This window comes from Eumetopias jubatus, unplaced genomic scaffold (assembly GCF_037043125.1).
Source record: "Eumetopias jubatus isolate StellerSeaLion01/CBP00866 unplaced genomic scaffold, mEumJub1_p1.0 scaffold_13, whole genome shotgun sequence".
NCBI classification, from domain to species: Eukaryota; Metazoa; Chordata; class Mammalia; order Carnivora; family Otariidae; genus Eumetopias; species Eumetopias jubatus.
The window spans coordinates 43300872-43319383 of NW_028274819.1; the positions used below are offsets into that span (position 1 = coordinate 43300872).

The 18512-nt window shown below is 49.7% G+C and overlaps 1 protein-coding gene across 1 annotated transcript in view; it reads right to left on the reverse strand.

Moving 5' to 3' along the window:
• The window catches only part of INSC (INSC spindle orientation adaptor protein), a 119241-nt gene that overhangs the window by 26763 nt on the left and 73966 nt on the right, over positions 1–18512 (reverse strand). The window contains exon 7 of the mRNA XM_028116993.1: positions 15611–15736. Coding sequence (XP_027972794.1) covers positions 15611–15736 — 126 coding nt within the window. The remainder of the gene's footprint in view (positions 1–15610; positions 15737–18512) is intronic.

Here is an 18512-nt window from a genome sequence, read left to right on the forward strand (position 1 = left end):
GTTTTCACTAAAATATATAAAAATATTCTGTAAATATTCTTCTAAGTGTCTTCTGGTGCATACATGCCAGATTCTTTAGGGGTTTCCATTGAGGAATGGAATGACTAACTCATAGGGTCTGTACAGCTTTAATTTTACTAGTATTGCCAAGTTGTTCTGCAGAACAGCTGTAGCAATTTATATTCCTATCAGTAATGTATAAACTCACCTAACTCCATATTCTTGCCAACATCTGGTACTGTCAGATTCTAAATTTTTGCCAGTTTGGTGGATGTGCAAAATTTTTATTTTAATATGATGTCTTTACTTTCTACAGTGAAGCTCAGAGTCTTTTCATGTTTGCATTTTACTTTGATTAGGTTTGGTTTTGATTTTGGTTTTTGCCATTTGGACTTCCTCTACAAATTGCCTGTTCATGTGTTTTGCTCATTTTTCTATTTGGTGGATTGTCACATTGGGCCAATTTCCTGGGCCTTTGGCTCTGATGCTACTGACCTGCCACTTAGCCTGCTGTCAGCAAGATGCCACTAGCCCAAGTTGATTTCTGTGTGCATCACCATCTCAGCAACTCCAACTCAGCCAGCTCATCACAGTGGGAGGCCCTGAAGGGACCACACCACTGAGCTCCAGGCTTCCCAGTGCCTGAACCAATTCCTGTAGCATCAGAACTTGCACAGGCTCTGGAGTCACACCTACCTGGGTCTGAATCCTGCTTCTGCATCTTACTAGCTGCACAATTTTTGTACTTATTTTGAGCCTTTATCTCTAAGTGGGGGTAAAAATACCCACCTCAGAGGATATTGGAAGTTAACAAAGATAATGCATGTACAATACCTGCCACATGGTGGTGCCATCATCCCACCTCTTCCCCAACTGACGGTTGCAGCCATCTCTAGATCTGGGACCCTGAGTCTTACTCACCTTCCTGTAGGCTCCTCTGGGACTGAGACCCTTTGGGTTGGGGCCCACAGGTTTTCCTACTTGTTTGGACACCTCAACGGAAGCAGCCCAGAACTAGAACTTTTAAAAGGGGAGTGACTTCTATTTCAATTGCTGACCAGCACCAATAAGATGAATAACTACAATCTCTCAGAAGAGAACAAAGAGAAAAGTAGTACAATCCCTGCATCTCTTTATAGTTCATCAAACATTAATTGCATACCTACCTTGTGATGGGCCCTGAACTAGGCACTGGTACAAAGATCAATCAGGATGAAACAAGAGATGGAGCAACAAAGACAGACAGATGCATAGAGAAATAAAAGAGAAAGAGAGAGAGAGAGAGAGATCACATGTTTAAAAAGGATTTGGGGACTTGTCTGGTGCAGAGCCCAGCCCCCCGGTCCCTCTCTGACTTGACCTCTGTAACACCTCTCCCTGCTGAGAACTTTCTCCATCATGGTGCTCTCTCCTGCCTGGGACTCCATGATACCTCATTGTGGGGGCCAATCTCCTCCCTAGCTAACTACCACTTATCGTTTCCTCCTTTAGTCTGTCCTCCTTTGCATCCACCTAAGGTAGCTTACCCCAGGTTCCGCCATCAGCCCCCTTTGTACCATCTCAGTCAATAGCACCCAAGCCAAGTGGCCTCAGTGACTCACTCTGATGACCCCCAAACCTAGCTCTCCAGCCCTGACCTTCTTTCCTGAGATCCACATCTACCTTTCCAACCTGCCACTGAATCTCATATTTATGTTTACTCCCAAATTAATTTGCCTAGATATTCCACAGGCACCTCAAACCCACTTCACCTAAAGGTTGAGTGGTCATCTTTCCTGTCTTCCCTCCCTACTCCCTTCTCAGATCCAGGTAAGTAGTTACCTTCTCTGTGAACACACACCTGCCTCCCCCAGACAGAGTGTCTCTGTCCTCCCAGCTGCCATACCACTCTGGTCTGATCACAACTAGAGCACTTACTGTGTCAGGCTCTCCTCATAAGTTTATATGTCCATCCTGCCCTGCACTAGATGTGAGCTGCTCTGGGCAGCTCCTGTACTGAATCTTCTCTGGTCCCCAGCATCCAGCTGAGGCCCGACACATGGCAGTTAACACAGCAGGCTGAATGGTGGGGAGACAGAGGCCTGGGGAGGGAAAAAGATCATCAAGGCCATGACGCACATTAGTGCCAGAGCCAAGACTCCCATCCTGGTCTCCTCACCCTCTGCCCTGTGCCCCTCTGAGTAGCTTTTGGGAAAGGCAGCAAAGGGAGAAGCTAGTTAAAGGATCAGGTCGATGGGGGCTGCTTAGCTTAGCTCCTCGGGTGGGCCCAGAAGTGGCCCAGCCTGAGGCCAGCTTCCTCAAACACTGGTCCCATTTCTGGAAAGTCTCCATCCTCAAACTACCCACTTCCCATCCCTGGACATAAACTTAATGATGCCAGGAGAACAATCTAATCAAAGCACTTTCACATCCCTAAAGAAATTGCTGCTGGAAGCACTTATATGTAATTAGCTTTTACATGGAATGGGATGGGCCTGGGCCCAAGGCCAAGCTTTCCTCATGGGAGAGCATGCAAGTGGTGGTGAGGATGGTCTGGCCTGGTCATCACCTGGGCAGCAGGGCTGATGCACCTGGAGTCTGGACACAGAGGGAGCTGGTGAATGCTGAGATTCTCCCTGAGGAGTGAGTGAAGGAGAATGAAACCCATGCAGTTGAGGAATCCAAAATATACAGTAAACATCACATCAGATTTGAGCAATGTTCTCCTACTAATTATTGGAAATGCATCCTTGGTGGCTTTTATGCAAATATCTAAACGACACTGGCGAGTACATAAAGACCCATCATATATACTGGTGCTGGACTGCTATCTACCAGTTCCATTCTGCATGTTTAGTTTTTAGGGAAAGGCAGAAGTGTTGGTTGCTGATAAATAGAATCATGCGAATGTGGTGGTAACTCAGCCACAGGGGAGGGAGCATGACCTAAAGACCCCCAGACTTCCTCCTTCATCTTTCTGTCCTAAAGTCTGCAGGAAAAAAAAAAAAAAACAAGTGGGGACCACAAAGCAGCTGGACTTCTGCTCATGGGATCAGGCAGGACAGATCCGTTTGCCTAGGGTATAGCCAGAAGGAAAAATCAATCGTAGAGAGGGAAGCAAAGGTCATGCCCAGGGAAGCAAAGACAAGTGTGGGGCAAGGGACAGGGCAAAGCATTAGGTGGAATAAATGAATCCACCCATCAGAAGCAAGATCTGAATGTGGGATGTAAACCAGATCAGGGCAAGGTCGAGCACAGAATCTGTGAACAATGTAAGGGGTTAAAGGCGCACTTTACAAAATGAGATATTTGTTTTAAGGAGTGCTGGTAGAGCAGACACCTCTGTAGAAAGCTACAGAAAGTAAAAGAGGCCTCCAGGAGGATAATATTATCCTCCTTACAAACTAACATATCCCAGACACCACTCAACCTCCTTTGTTATTTCAAAGAAGAATTTTTGATTAAAAGCTAAGTGTCAAAATGGATAAAACAAATATTAATATGTAATAGGGAATGGGACAGTGGATGAAAGGGATTATATAACCAGTTTGGCAAGCAAGTCAGTGAGGTAGAGAGAGGTGAGTTATTGCAGTGGAGGGAAATCAGAGATTGAATCACTTTATTTTACTGACAAATAAAAAATAATTTCCCTGTCAGGCAGATGATTTTCCTTAAAGCAGATTGTCAAGCAGAAGCTCTGTAGGCATTTGAGGGTAGAAGGAATGGAGTTTGGGAGAAGGTTTCAAAAGGCCAGCAAGAACAAGTTCACTTCCCTTTGGGTTAGGGTTAGCAAGCCTGTGCTGATATAAAAATATCAAGTTTTCAGCAAAGCTGTCCTGGGCACAGCTTGGGTGGGAATTGTACCAAAAGTGCTTCTAGATCAGTGGTTCTTAGCCTGGTTCTCAGATGATTAGAATCATCCGGGAAACTTTTAAAATACTAAAGCCTGGGCTTCACCACCAGAAAATCTGATTTAATTGATCTGGGTTGGAGTCTTGGTATCAGTATTTTTAAAGAATCCTCAACTAATTCCCACAGGGATCTTAGGTCGAGCACCACTGTTGCAGAGGTACCTGTGGTATGATAGAAGCTGCACAATCTTAGGAGAGAGAAAAGTCTGGCTTCACAATTCAGCTGTGCTACTAGCTGACTTGGTGAAATGAGCAGGTTACTTACCTTCTCTGAGCCTGTTATCTAACCCTTAAAATGACAATGGTATCACGGTTAATAATGAAATAGTAAATGAAACATTGAAGGAATTCCCCCCAAACCAGCAAGAAGACAGATATCCATTATCACCACTCACATTTCACATTTTACAGTGGCCCTAGCCAATGAAATAAGACAAGAAAAAGAAATACAAAGGTAAAATCATCAGAAAAGAGGAAGCAGAAATTTCATAATTTAAAGATCACATGAATGTGTACACAATCTGAACACAATCCAAATCTGTATAAAATCCAAAAAAGGCTCTACACCATTATATTCAAAACTGTATTTTCTATGTATCAGTAAGAATTGGAAAATAAGAATTTTAAGATACCACTTAATTATCATAAAAACATATCCCAAAATAAGTCTTAAAAAGATGTGCAAGATGTTGACACTGAAAACTCAAAACATAGCTAAGAGAAATTAAAGGCAGCCTGTATAAAGAGAGGTATACTACATTTATTGATTGGAACACCCTATACTGTATAAGATCTCAATTATCCCAAAATCTATTTATAAACTTAAAGAAATCCCAATCAAAATCTTCATAGGTGTTTCTGTGGAAATTAACAAGTGGATTCTAAAATGTACATAGAAAGTTCTTTAACTTAGAATTACCAAGATAATCTTAAAGAAGAACAAAGTTAAAAGATTTATACTACCAAATGTCAAAATTTGTTATAGACTACAGGGACTCAGACAGTGTCATATTGGCACAAGGATGAACAAAAGACTAATGGAACAGAAAAAAGAAAAAAAACTCCAGAAACAGACGACTCGTGCATATATCATCACTTTACTAACAACAAAGGCACCTCTTTAATTAAGTGGTGTAAGATGGTCTTTTTGGTAAATGGCGCTGGCTCAACTGGATATCATTTAGAAAACACTGAACCTCGAATACCATTTCAAAAAATTAATTTGAAATAGATCATAGACCTAAATGTGGAGTGTAAAACAATAAAGCTAGAAGAAAATATAGGATATCCTCATGATTTGGAGGTAAACAAGCATTTCTTAAATGGACACAAGAAGCACCAACTACAAAAGAATGGATCAATAAACTGGACTCTATCTAAGTTAAGCATTTTTATTCATCAGAAGACACCATTAAAAGAATGAAAAAGCAGACCACAGACTGAGAGTACATATTCTCAGTACATATACCTGACAAAAGATTCACACATAGAATATATTTTCCAAGTTTATAATTCAGTAACAAAAAGACAAAGAAATCTTTTTTCTTAATAGGCAAAATTCTCAGATAGACATTTCACAGATGATACCCAAAGTGTCAATAAGGATATGGAAAAATGTTCAACATCAAGGCTCATCAGGAGAATGAAAATGAAAACCATCTTGTAAGATCACTCTACGCCTGAGCAGGTAACAGTTGGGGCACTGCATGTCCAGCTATGGCCAAGTTGCAAACTGCTTCATACCTCTGAAGCAGCCCAGAGGAGAACGAAACACTCCTTTAGAAACTGTGTGTTGTTCCATCTCCGTGGTCATCTCCTCGCCCTACCTCATGCTTCCCTAAGTCTCTTCCTCTTTCTCATCCCCCTTCCCTCTCCCCGTCTCACTCTGTCTCTGCTGCGTGGGACCACAGGCCCCGTCACCTGCCAGCAGGGGCAGGACACTGGTTCTGGCTCTGTGCTGTGAGAGCAGGCCCGCTCTCCATGCCCAGCTGTTGCCAGGAAGTGTGTCTTCCCTAGTCAGGTGTGCCCCACACCTATACCTTCTGCGGTCCCCTCAGCCTCCTCACCAGCTCCCCTTCCTGCCCCAGCAACTTCCTTTCCCCTGCTCACCTCCAGACCAGCCCCTGTCCCTCCAGACCAGCCCCTGTCCTGTGGTGCAGGCTCCTCTATGCCTTGTCCAGGGCCCCCAGGAGCCCCTGCCTCCCCGTGACCCAGCTTCCCGTCTCCCCAGCACCGGCATCATGTTTACATCGGACTTATTTATTTTCTGCTCTCACCAGATTGCTTGGGGGACAGGCGGGAAATGCACTTCGCCCAGCATGCGGCTCCTCAGCCCACCACACATGCACAGAAGAGCAGGTCTCCATCTGTAAACTCACAGGGGAGACAGGCACCCTGGCAACTCCTCAAGGAACGCCGCCCCCTCACCGCGCACCCAACCCCGGAGAAGAAGCCCCAGAATTCCCAGCCCTGCCAGCTCACCACTTCGGACTTTTGTTCATCACATTTGCCTTCCAAAATTATTTCCTATGTCACACGGTCCCAGCAGAACACACACCTCCCTCCGCCCAATGAGAAAACTGAGGTTCGTGGGGATTAGAAAACTTGCTTGTCGGTCCTCAGCAAACCCGTGACAAAGGAAGAGCTGGGTTCTCCCCACTAACCCCCAAGCTGGGGATAAGGTCTGTTTGGGGACCCAAGAATGTGGGCTCAGGGCCAGAGGAGTGAAAGCGAGGGGAGGGAAGCTGGAACAAATTATTAGGGATAGATGGCATAAAAGGGGGCTCAGGGACAATCCCATATACAGACTTGGGGGCATTCTGTCCTTCCCGAAGGGACGCTTCAATGTCTGCACTCCCCACTCCCACCCCACCCCTGGGCCTGAAACAGCTCACAGAGGCTGGTGCCGGTAGCCCAGTGAGGTCACATGACCTGCATTCTGGCCTCAGGCCTGCTGCTAACAGTAGGAATGGGGGGTTGCACATCACCTCCCTTCTCTGGGCCTCTACCCTCTCATCTGCAATGGGAAAGAATGCCCCAGAACTCTTCCAACAATATTCATCTAGTCATGCAGCAAGCATCGTTCACCCGGGTGTGCAAGCCACTTCCCTGATGGGCTAAGGAGTGGGCAGTGTAGTGTCTGTTGGTAGGAAGCTTAGGCAGAGCTCCGAGGCCAGGCAGCGTGGAACATGCTCCAAAGCAGCAGTGAGTACAGTGTGAGCTGAGCGCCAGGAGGGAGGAGAGCAGTCAGGAAGGCTGACCAGAGAAGGGCATTGGAGCCCTCTCAGCAGGTGTGCGGGAGACACCCTCCCGGGCCACCCCAGCCGAGGCAGGGGCTCCAAGGCAAGGAAGGCCTGAAGACGTTCAGTGGAGGACTCTGGTGGGAAAGAGGGGAGAAAAAACCTCACATTTATGGCGCATGGACTCATTTCATTCCTCACGGCCTGCAAGGCAGGGACTGTCACTTCACTTTACATATGACGAGACCAGGGCCTATAGGGCTGCAAGGTCAACACCTCCTAAGTGCTGAAACCGGGCATGGAACCCAGGCCTGCTCACCAAAGGGGCAGTGTGCTGGAGGCAGCCTGCTCACAGGCACCTCTGTGCCAGGCCGAGGGGTTTGGGGTCCAGTGAGAACTGGGGGGCTCAGGAAGGCTTCTGGGAGTCAGACACCTGTTAGATTACAAGATGTATCCACATCCACCTCCTGGAGGAAGCTGGGTTGGTAGGAAGAAGCTCCTGTTGCCTTGAATTTGGAAGTCTCCCTTCCCCCTCCGCACCTCCCCGCCCCACACGCATGACATACACTGTCTGGGGATCAGTGGTTCACACCCTGAGCCCAGCAGCCTCATCAGCTCCAGAAGACAGCCTCAGGCGGGGCTGCCGCTGCCGCTCTCATCCACCAGGGGTCGCTGCCGCACAGCGCACGGGGACCTACCGAGGCCCGACTGAGCGCAACCTGCCTCCGCGGCTGCACTTCGTTCAGGCTGCCAGGGGGCTCCGTGCCTTGTCCAAACTCAGGTTGTGCCTTGCGCGGGGGCTTCAGCCCCCCAAGCCAGCAGCGCCTTCCTTCAGGCTGAACAATACTGGCCTGTCATCTCAGCGTGAATTCTTGAGGGAGGTGGGGGGCTTGCAGGGAGGTGGGACAGTGTGCCTAATTTTGTCCTTGCCTCTTCGCATCCTGGCCTCCTTCAAGTCCCCTCACCCCCACTCTCAAGGCAGAGGGACAAGCTTGGGAGACTTGGAATTCAGGGAAGGAAATGAACCACACTCCCCCTAGACAGCCTCTTGCACGGATGGGGAAAGTGACCGCGGCTGTCCCCACCCGTCTACCTGTTGGTCACAGCACTGACAGCTGACCTGGCACCCTGGGGTTCTTTGCACTGCTCCAGCCCATTCCCAAGACAGGTAAAGGCCTGCACCTGGGGGCAGGAGGGGTGGAGGAAGCTGATAAGCCTACAAGGGTTGAGCTCCGGGTGGAGAAGTATCTGGGATCTCCATTCAGAGGCATTCTCTCTCTCTCTCCCTCACTCTAGCAGCTACTCCTGGGTAAAGAAGGGGCTGCAAGTTAAATTAAGCAAAGATTTCTTGCCCCACTCTCCCCACCCAACTTCACTGACATCCAGAACTGACTCCCTCAAGGTAGAGTAGCTGCCTCGCCTTGCACGCCACACCCTTTTCAGCTAAGGAGAATATGTAAGGAAGGCTGTAGCAAACAGAACCTATAGCTGGGAGCAAAAGAATGGGGTTCTCCCCCACTGTCTCCATGCCCTCTGGCATCAACGCTCCCCTCTATAAAATGGGTGTGACCATCTCTCTCTGCCTTCCTTACAATATGATTGTGAGAATCAAATGAGCAAAAGAAAAGAAAAACTGGCTTTTCTGGTGAATATGATCTATTTATGACCATCTGCAACCCTGCAGGGAAGAAGCAGTAGAAAGAAAAGTCCTGTGAAATGGCAGCTGGAGCAGCAGAACCTCCCCCACTGACCCCCTTGCACCCTGCCCCCTCCTGCCAAGGGTCTCTGGGATTTAAATAGCTGGATCCAGGCCCCCCTGCCTCCAGCCTTGCCCTGCAGATGGCAGGGCATCTCAATCCCAAGAAGCTGGCCCAGGAGATTGGGAGGGGGTGGTGGCTGGTGGAGCTGTGGGGAGAGAGACAGCAGTTTTTCCATCCCTTGCCACTGATGATTTTCTTCTTGGACTTGAAATTGAGCCCTCATTCCCTCCCCCTGCTCATCTTTAATTTCTCTCCATCTTTAATTTCTCCATCGATTTTCATTAAACTCTCCCTTTGGCTCCAGCACAGGGTGAACTCCTTATTTGAAAAAATAAAACAAGAGGGAGGGGGGGTGGGAATAAAAGGAAGTTCTTTTGAAAGCAAGATGGTCTCTGGTCTCAAGGCTGGATGAGGCACTTCCTAGAACTGTCCTGGAGGCTGTCTTAGCACTGGGCTTTGAGTGCCCCCCACCTCCCCCCTTATGGCCCTAGACCCATAGGTTCCTGCCCCTCAGACTCCCAGCCCCCTGCCTGGACCACAGCCCCAGTCTCGCTCGAGCCCCCAGCCGCCTGCAACGCCAACCTGGCCACTGGCCCTGTCCAAACCCGGCTCCTGCACTCCAGTGCCCTGACCATCCCTCTCACCACACGGGACATCTGGAACTCTGCCAGGACTGTTGTAAAATCCCCAGGACTCAGCCTCTTTGGGGGTATGCAGGGTTTCCCCAGCCCGACCTGAAATGGTGGAGACAAAGGGGCAAGAAGGAGGGAAGGGAAGCAGACCCAGGCCCAGTGCTCCCTCTGCGCAGGCACCCCACCGCGAGCCCCACCCACACTGTTGTACCGCCTAGTCACGGCAGCCCCACCAAGGAGGAGATGTCCCCGTGTTATAGAGAAGAAACCAAGGTTCAGAGAGGAGTGACTTGTTCCCTAGCCTTCCATCAGCCTCTCTAAACCCTAGAGCCCTCCCCCTTAGGGAATGCCAGTCCACCTTCCCTGGTCAGTCCTCCAGGTAGGTGGCCTTGACCCGTCCAGGCAGGCTGGGTCATCTGGCCATCCAGACCGAGTTGGGACCGGCTGCTCTCACTGGGCTGTGTGGCTGTGGGGCCCTCACTCCCTCCAGTCTTCTCCAAGGTGGGGTCCAGAGAACACGGTCTCTTCTTCCAGGCTCCCCCAGTTCACTGAACATAGAGCTCCTGAAAGACTTACAGCTCCACCACTGTAAGCCTCCACTGGCCAGCTGTGGAGAACCTCTGCCTTTGCTGAAGCCACTTTCCCCTGGCCTGCCCGGGAGCTCCTCCTCGGCCCTCTGAGCCCAGCTCCATTGCCTGCTTACTGCTGCCTTCACCAGCACCCCAGGCAGAGGTGGTGCCACTGGCCTGTGGCCTCTGATGGCCATGGGACAGCCCCTTTCCGTTGTCTGAACTGCTGGGCTTCTCCCCAGCCACCCCCAGTGGGAGACAGGGAACACAGCTGTTTGTCTCCCCTCTCCAGAGCCCGGCACAGAGTCTGGGGAATGAGGGGCAACTGTCTGCCACAGACACAAGGGAAGTAGGACAGACTTCCTAAAACTCACTGGTTTAGGGGAAACACGATGCGGGGGAGGCGGTGGCCAGGATGAACCAGACCTCTGGAAAGAGATTCTTGAAAGATCCTTCAGACACCTCTGGAGAGGCCTTTGCTGTGTTTTGACACCTCGCCCCTCCAGCCCTCTTCGGGAAGTGTCCACGTCTGCCCACTGCCCAAGCCAACACTCCCAGCCTGTCTCCCAGGGAGCCGTTCCTCTGCATTCCCCACCTCAGAACCAGCCAGCCTTGGTTCTAAAGCTCTCCAGTTCTGAGCAGTTTCCTCATCTGTAAAATGGAAAGGATGCAAGGACTCGTGCTCCAGCCTCACCCAGCTTCTCCATACTATGCCCTGAGCAGCATCTCCCAGCATGCCAGTCCTTCCTCCCCCTGTTCACCTGACGATAATCTTCCCCAGGCCACTGATGGTCGAACCTGGGTGATTAGCTTGCTACCTGCCACAATCACAACAGCTACCATTTCTCGGCCCCTCGTGTGAACAGCACCACGTTACTGCACATTTAGTCCCCACTGACGGTCCTCGGGGGTAGATTTCCTCATGCCCATTTAACTGAGGACACTGCACCTCTGGGAAGGTAAGTCAAGTCCTCAGGGAAAGGTGCCCAAGCTCATCGTGGGGAAGCCTGGGTTCCAAACCAGAAGAGCCTGGCCATCAGAGGCCGTGGCTTCCCCACCAGGCTGGGTGGCTTCTCAGCAGATGTGCCAGGAGGGAATGGATGAGTAGCATGATTGCTGGGTGATGGACAGAGCGAATGAATGAATGAGCAAGTGGATGGCCGGATGACAGAAGGAAGGAGGACGCCAGTGCCAAAGTGATTTCACGGAGTGAACGAATGAACCACAACTGAATCCAGGACCACATGAATGCCCCAAGCCCGACAGAGCTCAGGCATCATGAGGCAGGGTGTCTGGTGCCCTGGCTAGACCCACGCCTCTGACACCGGGGTCTGTGCATGATTTAATGGACCTCTCCGGGGTTGCAGGAAAGTGAGGGAGTCACATGACGAAGATGAATTTCACCAAATCCAGCACATTTCTCACCGCCAATTAATTAAGTGGGCCTCAGCAAGGAGCCCAGGCCAGCAAATCAGCCAAAGGCTGGGACTTTGACATTATCTGACTAGTGCATGAATTGGGCCTTGTGAGTGTGTGGTTGGCAAGAGCCCCTGGGCACCACACTCCGCATCCTGTCTTCACCTCCCCTGTCATGCTGTGGTTTCTACAATCCAGGCTGTCTCTGGGCTTCTCCACCCTCTACTCTAAACACTAACAATGGCCAACCTCACTGGAGCCTCTGAGGCCAGAGATCACACCGTTGGGGCAGGTGTGGGCAGGACCTGGGGGAGGGGGCATGGCAGGAGTGGGAGAGACCCTGAGCCCTTCCTGGGTCTAGGACTTCTCTCAACTTTGGAAGCAGCATGCTATGAGGAAAAGAACGTGGATGTTGGCCTCAGGATGTCGGATTTGAGTCCTGGGTCCCCGTGATGGTTCCCAGCCCGGGCTGACTCTGGCTCGGGTGAGCCACGATTACATGACTGTAATGTATGTAACATTGACTGTTACATGACTGCTGGACCACTCATTGGCTGTGTGCTCTTGAGCAAGGGGCTTCACTTCTCTGAGTCTCCCATCCTTCAGCTGCAGGGACTTTTTTGGCACTCTGAGAGAATCTATAAAACCAGTGAGGCGGTGAGGGAGCCTGGGCATCAGACTCAGGCAGAAGGGTCCAAAACCTGGCTCTAGAATGTACTTTGTGATTTTAGGCAAGTCACTGAGACTGCCTGAGACTCAGTTTCCTGTGTTTAAGATGGAGACTGTAAAGAACGATAATCACAGCACCAGAGGAGTAACGATTACATGACACAATGAAAAGAAGGGCCTAGCAAAGTGCTTGCCCAAAGCAAGTATTCGCTGTTAGTTACTGTCCTGTTCATCACTGTCACAGTGATCTTATTACCTGTTAGAGCAGGGGTCAATAAACATTTTCTGCCGAGGGCCAGATAGGAAATCTTTTTGGCTCTGTGGGCTGTATGGCTTCTTATTATTCAGCTCGGCTGCTGTAGCACAACACCTAAATGAAGGAGCATGCCAGTTCCACTACAACTTTCTGGGTCAAAAACTTGAATTTGAATTTCACAGAATTTTCATGGGCCACAAAATGTTATTTCTACTTCTGATTTTTTTAACCATTTAAAAATGGGGGGGCTTTTCTGCTCACAAGCTGTACCGAAACAGGCAGCAGGCTGAATGTGACCCACAGCCCACGGTTCGCCTCCCCCCCCCGCACTCAAATGGAAGCTCCACGAGGACAAGGGAGGTTGTCTGTTTTGTTCACAGCTAAACTCCCAACAAGGCTGCCTGGCAAAAGCAGTCAAACATATTTGCTGAATGAATGAATTACATGCTGTGTAATTCTGGGCAACAAGTCATTTCAGCTCTGCAGACCGGTTTCTTCATCTGTGCAACGGGGACGTTTGCACACTCAGGCAAGCATAGATGTAATTAGAAATAGTAGGAAGGGAAAAATGAAGGGGGGGGGAATCAGAGGGGGAGATGAACCATGAGAGACTATGGACTCTGAGAAACAAACTGAGGGTTCTAGAGGGGAGGGGGGTGGGGGTGGGTTAGCTTGATGATGGGTATTAAAGAGGACACATATTGAATGGAGCACTGCGTGTTATATGCAAACAATGAATCATGGAACACTACATCAAAAACAAATGATGTAATGTATGGTGATTAACATAAGAAAGAGAGAGAGAGAGAAAGGGAAGAAAGGGAAGAAAGAAAGGAAAGAAAGAGAGAAAGAGAGAAAGGAAAGAGGAAAGGAAAGAAAGAGAAGAAAAGAAAAGAGAAGAAAAGAAAAGAAAAGAATAGAAAAGAAGAGAAAAGAAAAGAGTAGAAAAGAAAAGAAAAGAAAAGAAAAAAGAAAAGAAAAGAAAAGAAAAAGAAAATCAATCCCTGGGAGCCCTAGGCAAACACCACGGCTGTAGCATGTAGTTGCTGTTCTGACCACCAGGGGGCTCTTCTCAGGCTGCTCTCCCTCCTGCTCGGGGCCAGGCACAGAGGCCTTTCAGGACTGTGTATGGAAAGTAATCTGCCCTGGGCAACGGGAATGCCCAGTTAGGAACACCTTCTCTTGCACCACTGGGGGGCGGGGGAGGTTAGCACTTGGCCAGGAGCAGCAAGGCGACCCTGGGTTCAGCCGCAGGGACTTTTTTGGCACTCTGAGAGAATCTATAAAACCAGTGAGGCGATGAGGGAGCCTGGGCATCAGACTCAGGCAGAAGGGTCCAAAACCTGGCTCTAGAATGTACTTTGTGATTTTAGGCAAGTCACTGAGACTGCCTGAGACTCAGTTTCCTGTGTTTAAGATGGAGACTGTAAAGAGTGCTCACCTCACAGGGTTCTAGGAAGTTAAAAAGGGATGTGTGCTGGGGGCTAGGTCAGCACAGGCCCCCGGGCGGCCCATCTGGCCTGGGAAAGGTGCACTCGTGCCTTCCGGCTTTGGAGCAGCAGTAGAAGGTGGCAGGAAAAATCGCCTCCAGACTCCCCAGCGACACAGGTTTTCAGCTATAAACAAAAAAGCTCTGCTGTTTTTCTTCCCCGGATTAAAAATTTCCTGCTGCTCTGCAAACTCTCTGAAGCCAAGAAATCCACTGCTTTTGGAGGATTGGTGATTTCAGTCCCTTCTATTTTTCCCTGTTCTTCCCACTAACCAGCATGAAAGAAGATGAAAAACAAAACCAGTTTGGCCGTGTTTGCACTGTCCCAGGCAGAGGATTTTATGGGAGAAGGGAGAAGATTATTCAGCACATAGAGCTGGAGACGTCCACTGCATTGACCTCAGAGGGTCTGTCCGTCCATCTATTCTGTCACCTCCCCCTCCTCCATTCTGCTCTCTGTGTAAGCACACGCATACAAAGCCTCCACTCTGCCCAGAGGGCTGGCACTAGCTCTTCCGCCATCTTGCTTTGTGACCTCAGACAAATCACTTCCCCATTTTGACCCACAGCCTTCTCTTCTGTAACATGAGCAAAATCCCCATCCATCCCCCATCCTCGGCTAAAAGCGTCTCTGAGCCCATGATCCCTGTCCCGTAACCTGAGCAGATTTGTTAAGAGGCAGGTGGAACGTGAGATAGCCATCTGACTAGGAGTCCAGACCAAAGTGAAGAAGCTGGTAGGGCGTGGGTTTTCTGGGACCCGGGGCCAGACTGGGGGACGAGGGTACAGAGGGAGGGGAACATTTTGTTTGCTCCATGCCCACAGAGACCAGACTCAGGGCACCCACCCCCCAATCCTGAGAGTACCACAACTATCACCAGGCTATTCCTGGCCTTTGTACCTCTCTGCCATAAAATTGTTCAACATCTTTCCTTGAAACTTGGTTGAGACATCTCCAAATGTCAGCGCCAGCACCTCCCCAATCCTCCTGGCTAAAGTCCCTGAGGGCCTTTCTGCAGGCCTCGGAGTCACTCAGGTCTGGGTGGCAGAAGAGCAACCTTGGTCTTACAACCTGGGTGGGGGTGGGGGGTGGTACCTGGAATTAGTCACATTGCCCCTGCAGGTGGGTCTGGGGCTGAGGCACCTGGGTCTACCAGATCACTCCCTTCCCTCTGGCCCTGCCCACACTGTGCCATGTGGACCCAACATATGCTTGGACTTAGGCTTCCGTTTCCCTTACCCAATCCCTCTGTCTTGCCGAAGCCCCACCTGCTTTGCCCAGGCCAAGGCACATCCTACACTTGCCCACTCCGCTCCCCAGGGAGCGGCATCCTCCTCCTTCCACTGGGGTCCTGCCATGTGTGAAGGAACAAAAGCCCTGAACTTTGACACCACTCCGCACCCTCCTTGCCTACCTCCTGCTGTGTTCTGCCCACTGGAATGTTGGCCACTCCACCCAGGAAGTGCCGAGGGCCCCTTTGAGCCTGCCCTACCTGGTCAGGCTCCTCAATCCCTGTCCTCTTCATTAACTCCCACAGTCACGGTCCCAGCAGCCTCACCGATGCGATGCCTGGGAAAATGAGGTTCTCGGGGAAGAGGCCCAGGGGGCCACCAGGTCAGTCGGGCCCCACACATTGCCCCCCTGATTCAGGGACCTCACACCCCCTCAGCCAGCCGGCTGCTCTCTCACCTTCTCCAGCTGGTGGACACCCTCTTCCACACAGCAGATGGAGGCCAGCGTGCGCAGCGCCTGGGGGTACAAGCACCGGAAACTGTCCTGGCGGCAGACCTTGAAGAGAGCTACGACCCCACCCTCCTGCCGAGAAAAAAGAAAATGTCACATGACCTCCCTGGGTCACCCTTCCTGGGGCCGATGCGAGAATAATTGGCATCCCTCACTCAGCAGACCTTTCGGGTCTGGAGGGCGGCTGAATATGCCACCCCAAAATATGTCACTGGGGCGTAAAGATTATTTTGAGCTGAAGGTAGTCAGGAAGAAGCAGATACCAGAGATCTCTGCCCTCCCCGTTTGCCTAAAAGGAGGACATACGTTTACAGAGATATCCCCTTCCCCTCACTATTAGGAAGGAGAAAAGCTAATCACCAGAGACAACTTCAGACCTTTACAGCATGGAGATGGCCCCAGGGGAATCCTCACAACAAACCTGACTAACCATCCCTCATCCACTACTAGTTTTCCATAGATTTGCCTTCTCACGATCTGCCACCCCTAGAGATTCAAAGTTCTTTTCGGGTTTCCTGTTCTTTGTTTTGTTACTTCTCTAAAATTGTTCTTTTGCTAAAATGCTATATACGTGCAAGTTCTAACCAACCTCTGACTCACTCATCTCTGAGAGCTCCTGTGTAATCGTGATGCACATGCTAAGAAACTTTTATTTGTTATTCTCTTGTTAATCTGTCTTTTGTAAACCCAATTTATAGGGTACCAGCCAGAGAACCTAAGAAGATGGTGGAAAGAAAAGAGTGTTTCCTCCCCTACAGTTCCTACACACACACACACACACACACACACACACTTCCATGCTCAAATGCATGCTGCAATGAAATGCTCCCTCCACAAGTAATATCACTCTTAATAGTCCAAACTGGAGGTGGGACTCCCCAAATGCTGCTGGGGCTGGGGCACCAGGGGAGAGGGCAGACGTGTTTGAGAGGACCAGGCTCAACACCATTCAACACTGCTCCCCCACACCTGGCAGGTCCCTCTCAGCAGCCTGCCTCGGAACAAGCCTGGAGTCCTCAGAAATAGATTCTAGAAGCAAGTCTGAGGAAGGTGGAGGGACCTGAAGCCTAGGTGCCCAGTGCTGGTTCCCCTCCGCCAGCAACCACCATTACTCCTCAGATCCTTCAGATCCTCCCAACCACCATGGCAGGCGTACAAAAAAGGAGTCTTATTTATATATCAGTACTATAGAATCCATTCTCATTCTGTGAGGGAAAAAAAATGCCAAGTCCAGATGGGTAAAATAATTCACCCAAATCTACACATCTTTGTTTTCCCTTCTTTGCTCTAGTTTATAAAAGAAAAAAGAAAAAAACCTAAAACCTTCAGGAATGATCGCCCTAGCTGAGTGTGGACACGTATTTCTTTTGTGACAGCTGGTCATGGAAACACCTTTCCCTTGTGGAGACTTTACAGCAGTCTGGGAGGACTTCTGGGAAGAAGCCTGGGGTGAGGCCTTCATCCTGAGTGGTCATATTTATTCTCTAAGAATCACTGGAGCAAAGTGAGGGAGCCAACAGATCCCAAAGCAGACCCACTAGGATGCCCAGCAAGCCGGCGGTAACGCCACCATGGACGTCCAGAGCCATGGACATCTGGCTTGGCCCTCCTTCCTCCCTCTGCCCTTCCCTGCTGCCTGCAAGGGCGCGTGGGGGTGGCAGCAGTAAAGAATGCGTGAAGACTGACAGGAACTTGGTCCTGTGGGGCACCCGCCTTTAACCTCACCCCTCCTGGCTCTAACTAAACCTGTTGCACTCTGCTCCCCAAACTGAAAAAAAAAAAAAAATGCTGCAGGAAGAAGAAGGTGAGTCCAGCAAAAATACCATTCCCTGTCAGATTTTTGTGAACTCTTTCAACAAACAACATACCTCGCACCAGGCACCGTTTCACGTTCTGGGGACACAGCTGCGACTGACGGTGCAGATAATGAGCGAGCAACTGGAAGGAGCAGTAGTTGTGTGACCACGACAGCCCAGCACAGACTCGATGAAACAAGTCTTCCCGAATCTTCCCTACCCGGCCCCCCACAAAACTCAGCCCAGTGGCCCTTTTCGTTCTGAGAGTTCTGCTGCTTATCACGGCAGGAACCAAGATGAGTTCATCATTTCTGACATTTTATAATCAGCTGAGAGCGATCCTTAACTTTTGTCTTCCCACTTCCTTTTGGGGTAGTTCATTTGGTGGGGAAAGGACATATTGTATACAGCTGGTCAATGCATTCATGCAGCCATAAACTATTAATAGTGTATTATAAGCCAGACGCTGTGCTAAGCACTGAACGAGACTGCCTCAGTCCCGGTCCATATTGAACTCATGGTCCGACAACCCGTGAGTCATGGGATGGCAGATGATTTTTAAAGCAGGAAAAAATCCGGGTAGGAGTGCAATGAAATGAGGGGGTGCAGGGTTATAGGAATACAGAGCAGGAACTCCTAACATAATCTGAAAGGGGACTGTGGAAGGGTCAAAGAGAAACACTCTGATTGTAAATGCATGGCGCGACTCTGATAAAGATAGACTAGTGCGTGACAAGGAACCCCCTCTCTGACTCCTTGCTCCGTAATCCTTTATCCCTGTCTTCCTACTTTCTCATGGTCTCTGAGACAGCTGATGAGGGTTCCACACAAAGACCTTACCCAGAGAGTCACTGAAGTAAAATCAAATTGCTTCTTAAAGTGAGAAGGAAAAAAAACAGGAGTCCTAAGGTCTCCCCAGCCAGCCCCGCTGGTTATTAATGATCTCCCTCCACGTATAAATATTTATATACATATAGGTGCTTATATGTGTAGGTATATTTATATATATGTTTATGTGTGTATATATATATATTTTTATATGTGTACGTTCA